The 19,126-nt window shown below is 42.2% G+C and overlaps 1 protein-coding gene across 4 annotated transcripts in view; it reads right to left on the bottom strand.

Moving 5' to 3' along the window:
• FMNL2 (formin like 2) overlaps positions 1 to 19,126 on the bottom strand; it is a 309,881-nt gene that overhangs the window by 116,385 nt on the left and 174,370 nt on the right. For all 4 annotated transcript variants that reach the window (XM_054723483.1, XM_054723486.1, XM_054723484.1 and 1 more), the window contains exon 2: positions 14,689 to 14,772. In XM_054723483.1, the coding sequence (XP_054579458.1) occupies positions 14,689 to 14,772 (84 nt within the window). The remainder of the gene's footprint in view (positions 1 to 14,688; positions 14,773 to 19,126) is intronic.

The following is a 19,126-nucleotide window of genomic DNA, read 5'->3' as shown; positions in this document are numbered from 1 at the left end:
TAGACACAGACTGGCAGTTCTTTCCAACCAGCTGCACCGTGTCATTGGGGCCTCCTTCCCTCCATGCCCCCCTTTCTCCACCTAAATCTAATAAAACCCTTTCTGCATAAAGAATTGGGATTGGACACTCCACTCACCTAACAAAATGTTTCTAATCCTTTGCATTTTCTCTACCCATGTGTATAATTACATGAGAAATTACTTAATTGAGGTTAATTTGATGTTAGCTGGACTTACACCAAACATAGTACAAGCATTTCCATTCTATAAGTTATATTTGGATAAGCAGCACCAAAATCAAACAGAATCTCGCTTAAATTTATCTTACACCTTAATAATCTTAGGTTGAAGAGAAATTATAGCGAAACACCTGAAAATAAGGAAGTCTCTGGGAAATGGATGGCTCGTGGGGGACAAACTCACTTGAGTTTCTCTCCCAGTGTGGGCTGGCCACAGGGTCCCTGGCTCTATTTCAGAATTGCTTAAGCACTCCTAGGGATAAATTGGATGTCACCGTTGTTATGCCATTATTAATGTTTTGTTATTTTGATCCTGTAATAATTCACCTTAGATAGTGAAAATTCAAAGGGTTTGAATAAGCTCACTACACTTGAGTGATTTTTCCTCCTAGAAGTTGAAAGTAGTTGGGCTTCCTTTTCCAAGGCTGAGTAAAAGCCATAATCACAACCAGTAACACTGCCATTAGTGAGTTCTACTTCACAGGATATAACTTGGTCCTAAAAGCTCTTCAGAGCTATGTTAACTGGAATCATCCATGTCCTCAAGGAGTTTACCCTCTAAAATGGAAAATGGTGACATGAGTACCAGGGAGAAGAAACGACAAAGAGGCATTAATATTGCATACAGACAGAAGTGCTTTATACGGAATAGCAGAGGCCAAGAATAGTGCGCTGGGAGGAGGTGCCAAGACCAGAATCAGGGCTCCTAAGCAGGAGGGCCTAAGGGAAGCCATGACATCTCAGCCCTCACAAAACTAACAATTTCTACAAATAGAAAAAAATTTCACACAAACAGATCTAGATTCCCCCCCCCCCCCCCCACAAGAAATGGAGAGAACCCAAGTCCCAAGAGAATGCATATTCCATGCCCCTCTTCCCTCAAAACACTCTGACACTTCAGAGAGGCCACCAAAATGCCCCACCTATGGAAAGTATGAGGACAATTTAGAGAAAACGAGGGAAAAGTATTAAGACTCTACCTACTTACGACAATAGATAGCAAGGAAAGCAAGTTCAGATGGGATTCTAATTTTGTCTAACAACTACCAGAGGCAGCTAGTGCCAGCTGTGATCCTATTTAGAAGGGTCCCTGTGGTTATTATTGGATGAAACATTTTGCTAAATAAGCCCCTGTCCCTGAGCACTTTAAATCTTGCTATCACATTTAAGTCTCCTGTTTCTAAGGCACCCACGTGAAAAATACCAAGGTAAAAAAAAAAAAAGTCTTTTTATTCTTATACTCATCCAGAAGACATTATGCAAGACGCTCTATAAAAAGCACAAAATGAAACAAATTCAACTCCAAAACATTAAATCTCATCTCTGAGATATAGCAGACATTGCTGTAATACAAAGTAGAATGTGATCAGAACCATATGCGATCCTCTGGAAGTTCAAAGAAAGGTAAGGCTCTTTCCAACTGAGATGATCAAAGAAACATCCCTGGAGAAAGTAGCTTTGGAATTGAGTTTTGAAGGACAGGCAGCATTTACTAGTAGATATCCTGGGACCGTGTGAGAGGCAGGAGACGGAGGAGTTTTCCAGATGGGGGCACATGGGAACAAAAGTAGAAAAGCATGGGGCATGTGCTAGGATCTTCAAGGGGGTTAGCTGTGTCCCAGTAATAAAGTCTATGAAAGTTAATGGCACAAAGGATCTAAATGGTAACTGGGAAAGGACAATGGCAGGCGTCAAGTAATAGGCTATTGCGTAGGACAAGGAGCCAATAAGGAGTTTTGAATAGTGAAAGAACATATGGGTAATACTGCATCACTCTCCTTTCTTCATTCCCAACTTTACAAGTTGGCCATTTCTGCACTAGACTAGACTTGAAAAATCAGCATGTCAGATTCATTCCACAGCCATAGTTTCTTGGAGCGCCTCGAAGCATTCTTCAGCTCTGAATATGAAATCATTTTCCTAGACCGAGAAGAGAGGACAACTTTCCAAGTGTTCCATTACAGCTCGCAGACTGAAAATAACTTTTGATGAGAGTTTTCCAAATAATTGCCTTTATTTAGACTAGCAAAAGTTTCTTCTAGTTCAACGGGTCTTTCCTAATCATTACTTCTGATAATTCACTCTCTAATATGTTTTATGAATTGGACTCCTTTAATCCTATTGATAGTTCATCCTTCTCCCAACTTAAAAAGCATGGTAACTGAATTTGTTGCATTTGTGTGAAGGAGGTCATACTAATAAAGTTTGTCTGTTATCTTATGTTGTCCTAAAAAAGACAGATCTGTGACTACTTGACATGGAGCAGTGTTCAGTAAGTACAGTTGTTATTGTTAACCAGTGGCCCGGTGCATGAAAATTCATGCACTGGAAGGAGAGTCCCTCAGCCCGGCCTGCCCCCTCTCACAGTCCGGGAGCCCTCAGGGGCACGAGGCAACCCGGCGATCAGGGGAAGGCGACGCCCACATCACACCTCTGCTGCTGCCACTGCCGACAGCGCAAGCCTCAGCCGGCCCTGGTTACCTGAGCCTTGGGCGGCCCTGGGCGGCTGGGCAGCTGCCATCCAAGGCTTGCCTGCACCTCAGGCCGGCCCTGGGTGGCTGGGCAGCTGACAGCCGAGGCTTGCCTGTGCCTCGGGCTGACCCTGGGCGGCTAGGGGGCTGAGGGGACTGGGGAACTGGGGGACTCCGGAAGCAGGTGCCCCAGCGGGGCTGAGGGGACTGAGCGCCGCCATCTTGTGGCTGAGGGCACTGCCATCTTTGAGGGCTGGGCAGTCAATTAGCATATTCCCTCCTTATTGGCTGTGGGCACCGCCATTTTTGCAATGGCATGAGGGTCAATTAGCATATTCCCTCTTTATTACATAGGATTAGGTAGGATGAGGACCAAAGAGCTGTATAGAGTGATAGAAGGTCAGATTTATACTGGAAAAACCTTCTAATAATCTTCAAATCTATTTTCCCTCTTCAAAAGCTAAAGCTTTCCCTTCATTTAGACTGGCATTTCTTAAAATACCATGACCAAAGGCCCGCATCTAAAGCAACTGAGGTTGCTTGCTAAATGGCAAAAATTCTCCTGACCCAAGTCATCAAGTACTCAAGAGTCTGCATTCTCTTAAATTCCCCAAGTAGGTCTTCTGTCCATTAAAGCTTCTGATTGTACTTCCTACTGTGGACACGTAAATCCCCTCTCTTTACTCAATCTACAAAGAGAGCATGCATATCCCTCATAAGCAAAGATTTAACAAGATTTTCAGTTACACTTAAAGATACAGGCTTAATTATAAAATCACAGTTACAGTCTATGCTTTCAGGAAAATTGTGTAAAATCTCTGGGGGGTACTGTTCCTGTAAAAATGCAAGGGATATAAACAAACATTGTTGTTTCTTCACAAGAAAAATGGGAATATGAAACCCTTTCTCCCATTTTTATTACAATTCCAGAAATCTTACTTAAGGATGCCTCCCAAACAAGAATAACACACTTCGAAAGATCTTTAAAGTCTCCTGAGCTAACCAAGCATCATACAAACAAAACATGGAGGAGGAAAAGAAAAGTAAGCAAGTTCTAATCCTGATCAAGGCAGAAACAAACAAACAAAAAGACAGAATAAGCCTTAGATTTCTTGTAGAAACCATTAGATAGTTCAAGATTTAGATAAGAGCTATAATATTTTTCAATCACTGTAGAATTTGAAAGAATGGCAAGCTCTTATTTTGATTGTTTTTCTGACAATTATATTAACTAGAGTCTCTGAAACTTCATTTGCCCCCAATTACAATAACATGCAAATACACAGGTATAGTTTTCAGAATTTCCACAGATGCTTGCTTGAACTGAATGAACGCTAATATTTGTGAAGAGCATAATGTATGTCAGGGAACATGGGAAGAGGTAGAGAAGGTAGATGCCTTCCACTAAAGTCAACAAGTGCCTAGTCATATAAAGAAAGCATCTTTATGAAGAGATCATAAGGACTGAGAACAGGGGGAAGTTATCAATCTTAACCAGACCCTTACCACATGCTTTCGACATAGACGTAAACATGAGAACCAAGCTCAGAATTCTCAACTTCAACACTTAAGGTGCTGTTTACAGTACAGAAACCATTAAGATGGCGTTTAACGGTATAACTTGGTTTTGAAAATGCAGTGATACAACATAAACCACACAGTTTTCCATAAGGGGATTGATGAAGTGCTGGGAGTCATTCAAAAACAGTATTTCTCTAGGAACAAACCATTGGAAACTTTTTTTATATCATTTAACATAGCACTAAAAATAATGAAAAACTTAGGAATAAGCTTAACAAAATATGTGCAAGACCTACCCACTGGGAAGCTACTAAACACTCCAGGCTAGATATTAAAGCCCTAAATAAATAAAGAGGCCATGTTCACAGATCAGAGGAGTCAATACTGCTAGGATGTCGGTGTTCCTGAAATTGATCTAAAGAGTCAATGCAACTTCAATCGAAATCCAGGAGACTTTTTCTTAAAAATTGACAAGCTGATTCTAAAATTCATATAAAAATGCAAAAAAAAAAAATTAGAATAGCAAGAGTAATTTTACAGAAGAAAGAAGAATATTCACACTATCTTTATTTAAGACAGTGCTATATGACAAAAGGAGAGAAATAAAGATCAGTGGAGCAGGAGAGAGTACAAACATAAGCCCACACAATTTGTGTTTTTCAGGTACTAAGGTAGTTCATGAAAAAAGAACAGTCTATTCAACAAATGCCTGAAACAGCTGAACAAAGATATGAGGGGAAAACAGTGAATTCCCAGCCTTACTTCACACCCCTTTGCCAAAATAGACAACATACTTTAACATAAGAAACAAAATCATCAAGTTTCTAGAAAAAGCATAGGAGATAATCCTGTGACCTGAGGTTGGACAAAGATTTGTTAGGTCACAAAAATGCATGAACCACTTAAAAAAATAAAAGATAAACTAAATTAAACTTCATCGGAAAAACTTCATTCTTTGAAAGGCATTGTTATATGAAAGACAAAATATGCAAAATATACATCTGATAAAGACTTGTATCCAGAATATATATATTTTAAATTCCATAGTTCAATAAGATAAACAAACCAACTTTTAAAAATTGACTAAATCCTTCAACAATGCAGATACACAAATGACAAACCAGCACATAAAAAGATGCCCAACATCATTAGGGAAATGCAAATTATTGCATCTTCACTATTATTTCATGAGATTTGCTTAATCCACCATCTTCATTCAATCCTCCCTACTTCCCCCAACTCAACACCCATCCCAGTTTCCTAGATGTATAAATGGTCACCTTCTAAAACATAGAAACAAAAGCAGGGCGTGCTAACAACCTGAAAACCTAAACCTTAAACCCAGCGCCAGTTGGGTATTTTATGATTTCCGCTTAGATCTCCCATAGTTTCAAATTTAACATAATAAATACACAAGCACACACCTCTTCTAAGGAGCCTCCTATCTTTTTTTTTTCATCTTCAGATCACAAGATTAAGCCAATGACAGTTTCAATCTGTCAACCCAAATGGTCAAAATGACTCCTTAAATCAAGTTCTACACAATACCTGACGAGAATGGGCTGAGAAGGGAGGGGGAAGCAGCTCCTTTGAAAATGGTCATTGCTGAGGACATCTCCTTGCTGCAACAGAGATATATAAGCCTGGTACCCAAACTATGACGAGTGCTTATATTATAGGGTTTTAGATGCACTTGAGAAGTTGTGTCTGAGAATATGAGCACATCCATCAGCAGCTGAGCGGTTGTGTCTAGTTCCTGGGAAGAGCACTAGCAGTGGCAAGAAGGATAAACAAACATCTAGCTGCCTAACGAGGGTACTTCAAGTACCTTGTCTGCCAGGCACGCTCTTGTCCAAACAGCTGGTATCCACCATGTTAATGGAGACCATTCAGTCTCTGCCCCTGTATATTTCTTACAAACCCAAAGCATATTTCTAATCCACTTTCCTCCTCTCTCCCTTCACCCCCAACACCCACACTCTAATTAGAAATCCAAACCAATTTATAGTTCTGCTCTTTAAGTGAAATCAAAATGCTATTTTACTACAGAGATAAAGACCACGGGCACCTGCATTTCCTCAATGGCTTCAGAAAATAACTTCCTTTAGAACATTTTACTTGCAAGTTCATCCAGACCTACAATCAATGCTCTGTGTAAGTAGGGGAGAATACGTGGACTGGAAGCTCCCAGTTGTACACCGTCTTTGCAGAATTTTCTTTTGAGATGATGTCTTACTCTTTTTTCAGTATCTTCTTTTGAAAGATGCAGCGTTATGTTTTCTGAAGCACTACGGTCACAGCACATCACTCTTCTTTTTTTAAAGAATTTTTATTTTATTGATAAAGAGAGGAAAGGCAAGGAAGAGAGAAAGAGGAACATCCGGTACTTCCTGCACACCCCCTACCGGGGCTGAGTCTGCAACCTGTGCATGTGCCCTGACAAGGAACCGAACCAGCCACCTTTAGGTGCACAAGGGACACCCAACCAACTGAGCTGGCCAGAGCTAGCACATCACTCTTCAGCGTGTGCACTCAAGAAACACTTTCAATGATGAATGGGTTAACGAAAAGAGCCACAATGACACGGTGATCCAGGTCATACACTGACAATTAAAAAAAAAAAAAGTTTCCAAACCATTGCGGTACATTTTAAAACACAGAAATTGTTAGTGCCAGCTCAACCACTTGCTTGGAAAACTTCCAAAAAGCTGCTTTTCTATTTTATGAAAATTAAACAAAAACAGCCTTCCACAGCAAAGACTCAAAGTTAAATGTCCAAGGGTTAAAACAACGTAAAGCAGTATTTGTATTACCTAGCACACATTCTTGGCTAAAGCACCTTAATAAATCACTTACATTATTTTCTAAAAGGTAGTGTCAAAGGTCAACCTCAGTCTAGCCAATAGGCATTGCGTTGCCTGTAAGATTCTTCATTTCCTGTAGTATGTTCCCAAGTTCACAAAAGATGCTCATGTAACATAAGGGGGTCATTCACGCCAGCTGAGGAAGTCAAGTGGTTTCACCTGGGGGCGGGGCAGAGCTCTCTAATTCTATGTGACTTGCCAGGCAGGAAGGCAGGCAACGTGATGTGCATTTGGCAGAAGATAACCTGAAAGCTTCGAATCAGACTCAGCCCTGGTCTTCTTGCTCTGACAGAGCACTTATATCAAGCTGACAAAGAGGGTTAGTATTAAAGAAGTAATTCCCCCTTCCTCTAGGTTACCTTTCTCCCCTTTCCCCACCCCCCTCTCAATCCCTGGGAGGTAGGCCAGCACCTTTTCTTCCTGCTGTAAAGACTGGATGACAAAGGGAACCTCGGAAGAGGAAATGTGTGTGCCCGCTTCTGGGTTCAGACTCCATTTTCTGTGACTCCAGAGATACTACACGTGAGGAAGCTCGACATGCAGGATTGCCACCTGCTTCTCCGGGGATTTAGAATCAAGGAATCAAGAGACCCTGAGTGAGTCCTTAATGGAAGGGAAACTGCTTTCGGGGAGGGGGATGGGAGGAAGGAAAACTTGCCTTCTTTTTCATGTACCAGGAACTAACGCAATACCTTCCCTCAGATTTGAAGATTTCAAGGAAAGGAAGACGGTCTCTTAAAAAATATCAAGTCAGAACACAACCCGGAGACAAAATCTCGTGTTTGTGTTTTATCTTGGCAAAAGTACATGCCCCACCGCCAATTCCTGCCTGGCACCCTGCTGGAACTCAGGACAAACTGGTGCTAGCAACCATTTAGAGTCTTTTCCCGCCTCCCCAGTGAGTTCTGGGGAAACTCAGATCCATGCCATCTCACTGCCCTCTTGGTTTTCCCCTGCCTGTACAACTAATTGCTTATTCAACAAGTAAATTAACGAATACATAAGTAAAAGCCAGTTGTAATACTGAATAGAACCTAAAACAAATGCAATTATCAAAATTGTTAAGCAACATTTTCTTCTGTGTGTGTGCATTCAGCTAGCCTACGCTTCTCATCCCCCTCTGCAGGTCTAGCCCAGGAGTGAGACTGCTGGGGATGCACCCTGCTCCCAAGCCTGGCCCAGACACTCTGCAGGTGTGCGCCTGCGTGTTCTTTCGTCCTTGGAGACAGCCCCAGAGCACGCCGAAGCCCCACCTGGGTCCCCGATTAGGACTTTAGAAAGTAACCCCTGATGTGTCCTTCACTCAGTCATTTTAGTTGTTGGTGTTTTACTTAATAAAGACATCGGCACCTTATTTTGACACTTTTTATGTTATAGGACAAAGACAAATAATTACATTTATGTTAGGAACGAAACAAATCTCAAAAACCTCGTAATGATTTGAAAATAGATAGCGTTTCACCCTACAAGAATTATTGAAACATAGTAAAAATGTAAACTATTTAACATCCAACAATAGTAACTAGAGTAAAAAACATCAGCTAGCCAGAAGACTGGCTGAATAAGGGGGCGAGGGCAGGGGAGGTGGCTGTGTGGTAACCCAACAGCTGGGAAAGCCAGAATGAAGGGACTGTGGCTAAATGTAGCATCAAAGCCTGGAACTTGAGGACAGGGGCGGAAGACAGATTAAGTCTGGAGTCTGGGAGCCTGGGGAGAGGGAGTGTGGCAAGAGGAAGGGGCTGCTGCATCACTATCTGTCCATAGGGTGGCTCAAATAATTCACAGGGCAGCCACCAACACCGAAGTAGGCTATAGCCTCCCCCTTACCCACCACCACACCCCACCTCCACCATGTTGCTACTTTTTTTTTTTAATATATTTTATTGATATTTTTACAGAGAGGAAGGGAGAGGGATAGAGTTAGAAACATCAATGAGAGAGAAACATTGATCAGCTGCCTCCTGCACACCTCCTACTGGGGATGTGCCCGCAACGAAGGTACATGCCCTTGACCGGAATCGAACATGGGACCTTTCAGTCCGCAGGCCGACACTCTATCCACTGAGCCAAACCAGTTAGGGCACATGTCGCTACTTATTGATTATCCCTTGTGCTCCCAGGATGAGTCCTCATTACAGAGAATCTGATGGTCCACAGGAAATAATTCTTTATCAGTATCCAGTAATATTTGTTTACCTAGCAGAGAAGGGTTCTAACTAGCTCACAAAAACATTTAAGAAAGCAATATTAGCTCTTTAATTTTTTTTAATTCTTTATTGTTTAAAGTATTAAATATCCTTTTTCCTCCATTAATCTCCCCCCAGCTGCCCCCACCCCCCAGTATATGCCCTCTTGCTCCCCCGCACCCCCATCTGTGTCCACTGGTTTTGCTCATATGCATGCATACAAGTCCTTTGGTTGATCTCTTACCCCTTCACCCCCCGCCTTCCCTCATAGGTTGGACAGTCTGTCTGACACTTCTATGACTCTGTTTCTATTTTTGTTCATCAGGTTATGTTGTTCATTATATTCTACTAATGAGTGAGATCATGTGATATTTATCTTTCTCTGACTAACTTATTTCACTTAGCATAATGCTCTCCAGTTCCATCCATGCTGTGGCAAATTGTAAGAATTCCTTCTTTTTTACAGCAGCATAGTATTCCATTGTGTAGATGTACCACCGTTTTTTAATCCACTCATCTGCTGATGGGCACTTAGGCTGTTTCCAAATCTTAGCTATTGTAAATTGTGCTGCTATGAACATAGGGGTGCATATATCCTTTCTGATTTCTTTTTTCTTGGGATATATTCCTAGAAGTGGGATTACTGGGTCAAATGGAAATTCCATTTTTAGTTTTTTGAGGAAATGCCATACTGTTCTCCACAGTGGCTGCACCAGTCTGCATTCCCACGAGCAGTGCAAGAGGGTTCCTTTTTCTCTGCATCCTCTCCAGCACTTGTCATTTGTTGATTTGTTGATGACAGCCATTCTGACAGGTGTGAGATGGTACCTATTGTTGTTCTGATTTGCATCTCAGATGGTCAGTGACTTTGTTAGCTCTTTAATTTTTTGGAAAATTTTATTCCAGTGGCAAGTTGGCTTTACTTTTGATACAAGTTAGCCAATAAGTAACTTTCTTGCCCTTTGGAAGAAATCGTATTAGGAAATGTAAGTGAAGGGTTTACAAAATAATGGTATTCTTAGTAATTAAATACATTAAAATGGTATGGGTCAGTTGTTGACCAAGACAAGAGAGCAACTCTCGCTGTAATGGAGTATCTTGGTGTAGTGGAGTATCTTGGCGTAGTGGAGTATCTTAGCGCCCCTGGCCTGACTCAGTTCTGGCACAGTGGCAGCAGGCGCCTCTCCTTTCCTGATCAGGACACATGCTGAGCCTTGAGGGTTGACATTCAATCTCCCCGAGGTGCCTAATGCAGGAAGCTGAGTCCAGGTGGGTATGATTTCCAGCCAACTCTTCCCTCTCCCTTTTGTTTTGGTTTGTATCTCCTTCTCCCATATAATTCCATATAAGTCAAGAAAGGGGGAGACCCCATCTCTCACTAAGGCTACAATGCAAAACAATAGCCAGCCATTAGGGGGCAAGATATGCCACATCACCCCCAAAATAAATCTTACCATCAGTACCGGCAAAGCCACAGAGAGGGAGCTTTCTAACCCAGCTCAGGTGTGGCACCATAATATTTCAGAACTTGATTTTACACCCATAGATGTTAGTCATTTAAAATGTCCTGAAATTAGGACTAACCACTTCTACGTCGTCATTCAGTTATGAACCAATCCACACCCCAACCAATAACACCCGAGAAACCTTTGGATGAAGCCTCAGAGATTACTTCTTATCTACTACAATTTTTGCTTCAATGGTATTTCCAGGTCCCTGTGTAACAGGAAATAACTGAAAGAGTTCGGAAATAGATGTTCTCATTCATCTCACTGGCCGGGGTGGCCTTGGTGCTATTGGTCTAGTCATTTATGCTCTTGAACCTCAGTTTCATCACCAATAAATAAAGGGAATGCATGGACAGATAGGAAAGGCAAAAGGACTCACACTTTACTTCACATGCTCTAATACAGTTTCTCGTTTTGACAAGCATATGTTAACTTTTTAAGTAGAAAAATAAAGAGTGGAGCCCAGTGTGGCTTCGTTGGTCGAGTGTAACAAGTATGGTTAAGGCCAGGTCACCGAGAGGTTGACCATTCGATTCCTGGTCAGGGCACATGCCCAGGATGCGGGCCAGATCCTAGTAGGGGGCATGCAGGAGGCAGCCAACTGATGTTCTGCTGTCCCACTGATGTTTCTCTCCCTCTCCCTTCCTCTCTCTCTAAAAATCAATTTTAAAAAATCTTTTAAAAAGGAAAATAAAAAGTGGCTTAAAAATGCATGGTCTCTACAGCCCTACCTGCTGTAATGATTTGGAAGTCCATCCAGGATCTCTGAAGCTCCCTACGTGCAGCTTTGACCCTAAGCTGATGGGAAACAGCCAAGACTCCAAAGCCAAACAGCGCAGCACAGGGTCTGTGTTTAGGGAACACCCAAAACTGAGGCAGGAGTGAGAGCAAGGGGCATTCTTTGTCTGTATAGGTACAAAGAGCAAGGAGAGAGCCCTCTTACTGCCAAGAAGCTGGGGGCTTTCGTTGGAAACTGTCCAAGGAACTTAGCATTTCCAGCTACTTACTCTCATACTACCACCTCATGCTACTATAAAACACGCTTCAGTATCCCCCCCGGAGTACTTGAATGAATGTCCAGATAAGGATCCAAAAGAAGATCCACACAGTTATGTCTCTTATGGTCTCCTCCTCCCCGTTTTTCTCTATCTCTGTTGCAGAGGCAAATATCATGTGCAATGAGATACAATTCCCATGATCAGTCTCTCATCCCCCCCCCCTCCCAGTCCACTGCATCCATTAATCTAGTTTCATTCTCTATGAATTTTTTATTCTGGACATTTCATATAAATAGAATCATAAAAGCAAATGTATTCTGAGTGTCCATCAGGTTAGGTACCATTGAGAGATATAGATTAGGTGCCAAATGTGTGTGTGTGTGTGTATGACAAGGTCTATGTAGATAACAGGTAAGATAAACCTCAGTCAAATAAACAAGAATACATTATATTTGCCATATAAATAGTACATCATGCATGCTTAAAGCTAATGGATTTTATTTTTCCCCTCAGAAACATACATAGGAGAAGTCATATTCATGTGGGTGACACACCAATAAGTTAGCTGTATCTGACAAAAAGCCCAGTTTTCTGCTGGACACAATTCTCCCAATGACTGTTTGATCAGAAAACGGTAGTTCACCGTGGCGGCCATGCGGGTAGATGAGGCTCAGTGCCTGTGCTAAAACTCCCTGGCTTTCTCTCCCTCTCAGGAAAGAACACCAGAATGCAGGGCAGAGAAACAGCTTGTACTTTTTCCTTTTAGTGTATCATTCAAACTCTTGCCTACTCAGTGAGGAAGGGAGCAGAAAGCACGGATAAGGCCCGGAATGTGCGCATTCTCGGGAATCTGACCATCCATGCCGCATTACCTCCTAACAGCGATGCGACCTTCAGCGATGATTTAATCACAAAGGCTCAGTTTTCCCCATATGTCAAATGGAGTCACTAATAAGCCTCTTATTGGTATCCTTTGGAGATTAAACACAAAGCTTTCGGTCAGAAAATCTGCTTACTAAATGCTGGCTATTGGCAGTAACAACAATAATTATTACTTCACTATTAATAAATCACCCACTACTCAGAACTGATGGAGCCACTTCAGCTGGTGTTGATGGGACTGCCGGGAACAGATGAAGTAGCTAAATTCTCCACGTCCTGGCATATGCACATTGAAGACAGTAATCACCGGAACTCAGAGGAGCCGAGAATCAGGCAAATAATCAGATAACTGATTTGCTACTCTCCGAGCCTCCAGCTGCCTGAGACTCCACCATCCACCCTATGGAGCCACTTCCGGTCTGAGAGAAGAGGACAGCTGTTGGAACTCTTCCCTCATCGGCAGCCTCCCTGCCTGGCACACTGGAGATACAAAGGCTAATAATTCATTCACGCCAGGAAGGAGCAGGCAGACTGAGCAATACGCCTGCAGGTCTGAGGAAGGAAGGATGGCTCAGCCCTTCCTCCCAGCGCTAACTTCACCGCCACCAGGGCCGGTCTCCCCGCGCCTGCGCTCCCCTGCGCTGTCATAGCATAACCTGTGCGACGGCAGAATTTCTCACCCCTTGGCCTTCCCTCCCTTGAGTGATTACCTTTCCTTTATAGTAATTATCCCTATTAAATGTGTTCACTGTCATAAAATCATTTTTCCTCAAAATAATAGGTTTAGCTAATACTCATCAAAAATTAAGTCTCGAACAAGGAGATTGTGTCAGCAACCTTTTATTCTTTTGCACCATGGTCATGTAAGCAGGAGGCTTCCTCTTCCGTTTCTACCTCCTCTTGGTGCTCAAACACAGGATGGAAAAGGAGGGGAGGATTCTTACCGTCATTTCATTACTGCTTTAGTTAGGGGCTTAGGTCAAGCAACACGCAAGGAGTGCTGCAGAAACTCTGTAAGAACCGCAGGCATCTATTTCTTAGGAAACGTGGAAAACCCCTCTGCTCCCCTGACACATTTTACCCGGCAATGGAGACCCCAGGGAGCTCTGGTCAGAGGAATTTCAGCACGCCCAGAAAGTTTCAGGGCGGCCTGACGTAAGGGATGCAAGCACTCGGAAACTCATGGCACAAAACGAAAAGGCTGATAATACAGAATCGACAGAGCAAACTCTCTACCTTTAGGGAGTGACTCTTCTACGTTTTAAAACAACTAGCCTACACCTAGTCCTAGAATAAAGTGCCCCCCAAATCACTACCACTGCCAATGGAATACTATACTACAGAGCATCTAAAAGAATAAGGTAGAGACACATATACTGACAAATGTATCTAGATGAGGAAGAGAGTGTGTGTGTTCATATATTTGTTTGTTTTTAAATAACAACGTAAAAGGAAACTGGAAGGACATTTCAAAGTCTCTAAGGTATACAATTATGAGGGTAGAAAGAAAAAGGGGGAATTCTACTTTTTATTTTATATCCTTCTGAAGAGTCTGAATTTGTTATGAGTTAATGATAAAATAAAAAGAATTGCTAAACACTGAAATAATTTTTTATCAGCCTAAGCAGTCTCTTTATAAACAATTCACCTTCTTGCATGAATATGCATCAATATACATGAGTGGGAAAGCTGACTAAATTAGAGGGCCTGCCTTATTCAAGCAGCATAAACTGCTCTATGACATAAAGAGAAAAAGAGATCATCTGAATTTGGATGCCCCCCTGACCAGACCAGATGGCCCAGAAAACCTAATACAAAAAGTCTAAAAATAAAGGAGAGAATCAAAATCATGCAAGAATAAAAGAAGTCATTTTCTAACTTTTCCTTTGATCTTAAGAAACAGGAAGGCAACAAGTCACAAAACAGAAATCCATGCATCTCCTGGGGGAAAAAAGTCTCATATATTTAGGGAGGAAATCTCTTTCATTATTTCTTAATAAAAGCATCATTGTTTCTTACCTGGTCACAAATCAGTTCCCACTTTTTCTCATTGTCATACTGCCGCAGTAACCTGGCTTTGTCAGGGGGTAGGTTCATAGCATTCTGGAAAAAGACAAAAAAAGGGAAAGAGATATGTCACATTCCACAACGGACTACTCATGGGTAACTTATAGGCAGATCAAGGAACACTACTGTGGTTCTTTTATGATTTCTTTTCAATTTCTAGCATCTCATCAAACAGAAACACCCTGAAGAAGTCATTTAAACATCACATCAGTTCAATGGAAGGGGGAGACCCTGAAGTCCTATGCTTGGACATCAAGGTCGTCTGCATTGAAGCAAAGGAAATGCATTATTTCTTCATTTACTAGGGCGCTCCCATTCTTCTCAACAGGAGGTCATGAATTGTTGAGAAAGTATTGCCAAATTTATGTTTAAAGCACTGCAGCCCCCAGACACGGAACAGAAGACACCAAAAGAAAATGCAATGACCAGAACCACTGACAAATACTATCAACTTTACTCCCTTTGACAACACCTATGAGTAAAAGAACAGCTTGGTTTGTTAATTAATTAAGTTCTATATAAGAGAAAGTTTCTTTAGAAAGTAGAAGAAATGGGCTCAGGAAACAGTGTACAGAGGCCAAAGAGGGGTCCTTGGAGCTTAGGAGAAAGAAAGGTAAAGGTAAGGCGCCTTGCGGGGAGAAGCACCCAGATTTTTTATGTTGTTGTTTTTAATGAAAACAATGTAACTGGCTTTTGTCATCTCTCTGAGATGACAGCATATGCTAACATTATGCTGGACATACGTTAACATTAGCAACCACAATTCTCAGTTTAGCTATATCAGCTTATGAAGTCGAACTTGCCCTGAGAAACTAGTCATGAGTTAAATGTCTAGACATCAATACTCATATAGTCTCCCCTGTGTCAATACAGCACACCTTCTGGAGTGCGAGTACATTCACCTGTTACTAGTCTAATGTCCCAAATAACCAATCACACGCATTCTCAAGATACTGGGCTTGGGTTTGAGGTGATATCTTTAGCTACAGAACATGGCAGAGTGAGGGTCCCAGAAGGAGTTCACATCTGTTCCCCTGGCCTCCCTAAAGTCCCCACTCTCTCAACAACTGAGCCAAGTAGCCAATGACGGTCTCACAGCTCTTAATTGTCATGTCTACCCCCTTGCCTCGATGCGGCTCTTTTGCCCCTTGAGTGTGGCTCTTCCACAAAATACCACGGCCTGCGCGAGTCTATTTTGAACAAGTGGAGTTAGAAAAAGTTTAAGTTTTAAAAATTTGGCTCTCAAAAGAAATTTCAACCATTGTACTGTTGATGTTTGGCTCTGTTGACTAATGAGTTTGCCAATCACTGCCCTAGATCATACCTATCCCATAATAAACAATATAGCTCCTGGCCTGTGTCAATATTTGAGCAAATAGGTCTTGAACTTTTTTTTTTTACAAGACCATTTTTAAATTTTTTATTTATTGATTTGAGAAAGAGAGAGGAGAAAGAAACACCGATTTGTTGTTCCACTTATTTATGCATTCACTGGTTGATTCCCCTATGTGTCCTGACCGAGGTTTGAACCAGCAATCTTGGTGTTTCAGGACGACGCTCTAACCAGCTGAGCTACCCGGCCAGGGCTAGGCCTTAACCTTGTAATGCTGAAGCCCCTAGCTCTCTGGAGGACTTGGCTTGAAGAGAAACAATTCCCCTGCCACAGTGCTGTCTCGTGTCATTCAGCGAAACACATTTCATAGAGGCAAGGGTCAGTGAGTTATTCTCACTTCATAGAGACAAAGAATTAACCTTGGATAATTTGGTAGACATGACACAATACTTTTCCCTTAAACTCAATCTAGCATCCAGATTGAAATGCCTAAGTAGGTGGTAAACATACACCACTTCCTAATTCGAATCCAGTCCATTTAAATTTAATAAACTGTCTCCAGAATATTAAATTTTTAAATTACCCCCAAAGCTGACAACATAATTAGAAGAGCTTTGGACTCCGGAGTTTTCGATGGGCCTGCCGAGGCTTCTCCATGGAAATACTAAAATGGGGAAAATATTTTCACATGGCCCAGCTCCACAGAACATCCACTTGAACTAGAATAAAAAACATATATTTGTACTTATTTGTTGTTTTAATATTATGATGTTGAAAAAGAAAAAATTCCTGGAATAAGGCAAAGGTGAATTCCATGAATATCCTTCTGAGGGAGTCCAAGGTTACTGGCCATTATATAACCAGTCCATCACCGTTTATTTGCACCCTAGAGATAGATTACTTCCTCTTAAACTGATTTTTTACCTCATGTGAGTGCCCCTGGGTATGATTTAGCATTAAATAAGTACAGTAAGTTTACGAGGTAAATTACATGAGTTTTCTCAGAGTCCTTATTAATCTCTTGCGATATAAAGGGAATAAGAAAAAGAATGGCTGAACTACAAGGTTCCCACCATGGTTATGAGGTACCTTGCACACAATCTCATGTACTCTTCATAACAAGCCCATGGGATAGATATAATTTTCCGCATTTTATACATGAGACAAACAGACCTGGGAGAACTGGGTTAACTTGCTAGAGATTAGACAGCTTTACAGGGGCAAAAACAGGACCTAAACTTAGTCTGTGAGGCTCCCAAAGACAAACACTGAAAATGCCACCAAGCTTTTTTTTTCCCCTCCTTTCTTTTGCAAGGCAAAAGAGCAAATAACTGACTTTCTGTTAGGACTCTCCTCGACACTCGCATGGAAGCCATGTGCAAACCCTGCTACAGGAATCAGATGTAGGCCCCGTCATCATTGCAAAGAGAAGGCCACGATTCTCCTTTCTAGGTCTACTTTTACTTTAATGAAAGAGTCTTTTAATTCAAAAAACGTTATGAAGCACCACCGCTGTACAGCACTGCTCCATGGCACATGGCAGACTACACAGCTGTGGTCCCCTGGGGCACGATGTTACGGTGAGGAGACACAGGTAAAGCGAACGAATCTTCTTAAACTCAGATGGGTCTTGATCAAGATTATGGGAGGGCAACTTTGGATTGGGCGATGTGGAAGGCCTCTCAAGAAAAAGTAACAATTAAGAGGAATCCTAAAAATGAGGAGTGAGCCAGGTGAAGCATGGGCGACAGCATTCAAGGCAAAGGAAACAGGGAAAAGACACTAAGGCAAGGAAACAGCTTGGCGCATCGAAGAGCTGAAAGAGAGTAACCATAGCGGGAAAGAAAGGGAAAGAGAAGGAATGGGGGAAAGAGAAAGTTGCAAAGGTAAGTCAGGGCTATGTCACGCCCAGCCACGTAGGCCAGGATAAATTCTTCTTATTTCAGCTACAGTGCAAAGGGAAGCCACTGAAGGCTTGTAAGCATGAGATGACATAATCAAGTTACGTTTCACAAAGATGACCGTAGACGCCAGGTGGAGAACTGATCAGAAACAGCGGAAGTGGAGGCAGGGGGGCCAGTTAGGAGGCCAGGGCAGGAGTTCCAATGGAGGAGGATGGCTGATGGCACATCAAATGAAGAAAGGTAGATGCATGTCAGAAAATTACGTGAAACTGACTGGCTACATTTACGGGCTGAGAAAGGATGTCAAGAATTAATACATCTTGTTCCTCCCTTCCTTGAGCTACTAGGTAAATGGTGGTCCATTTAGTGAGAACAGCACCCAGCAAAAGAAGGTACAGCTCTGGAGCAAGTGGTGAAGAATAAGATTTATAAATGGTCCTGTTTAGGTCTGAGAGAGCTGAGACATCCAAGAGAACAAGTCAAGCAGGTGGATACACAATCCCGGAGACTGAAAGAAAAGGGTGTATATATTCTTCTAAAGGAGGAGTCTTAGGAAGTCTGTGGGCCTGATGACTAGTTATTGTCGGGAGAAGTTGCTCCACATCAGTACACCAAAACTAATACTGCACTTGGTAATCATTCATCTAAAATAACCCCTTCCCCAGGTCAAGCCTCTGAACTGTTCAGGCATACATTGCACAGCTTAATAATTCTACAGGGACAGCGAGGAAGTGGTTCTATTTAAAATCAGATACTCCGCAGAGGCCTGGCTAAAGTTCAGGGATGTTGTGATTAGCTGGTAATACCTGCCCTTAACCTTTGTTAGAGGGAATTCCTTCCTTTCGCGCTGCATAGGGCAGGACCCTGGAGACCAAGCTAAATGTTTGTGCAGGTAATTCGTAAGAGTCCAAGCTATTTGCTGAGGAAAATATGGGCTCTATCGCTAGGTCCCCTCGCTGTACAAAATTGCATTGCTCTCCTACTTGGCTGAAAATGTAAATCAAGCGCTTCCAAGTTTTCTGACAGTGACGACTCTACCTCACCTTGGTGATATCTGTGACATAGGACCCTCCGTGTCCTTTCATCCATCAGTCCAGCCACTGTGTACTGGGCTTTGAGCACGTGCCGACATTTCTGAAGGCACGGAAGAGAA

The sequence above is a fragment of the Eptesicus fuscus genome, chromosome 11, assembly GCF_027574615.1.
Source record: "Eptesicus fuscus isolate TK198812 chromosome 11, DD_ASM_mEF_20220401, whole genome shotgun sequence".
NCBI lineage: Eukaryota > Metazoa > Chordata > Mammalia > Chiroptera > Vespertilionidae > Eptesicus > Eptesicus fuscus.
This window is presented reverse-complemented; position numbering and strand designations above follow the sequence as displayed.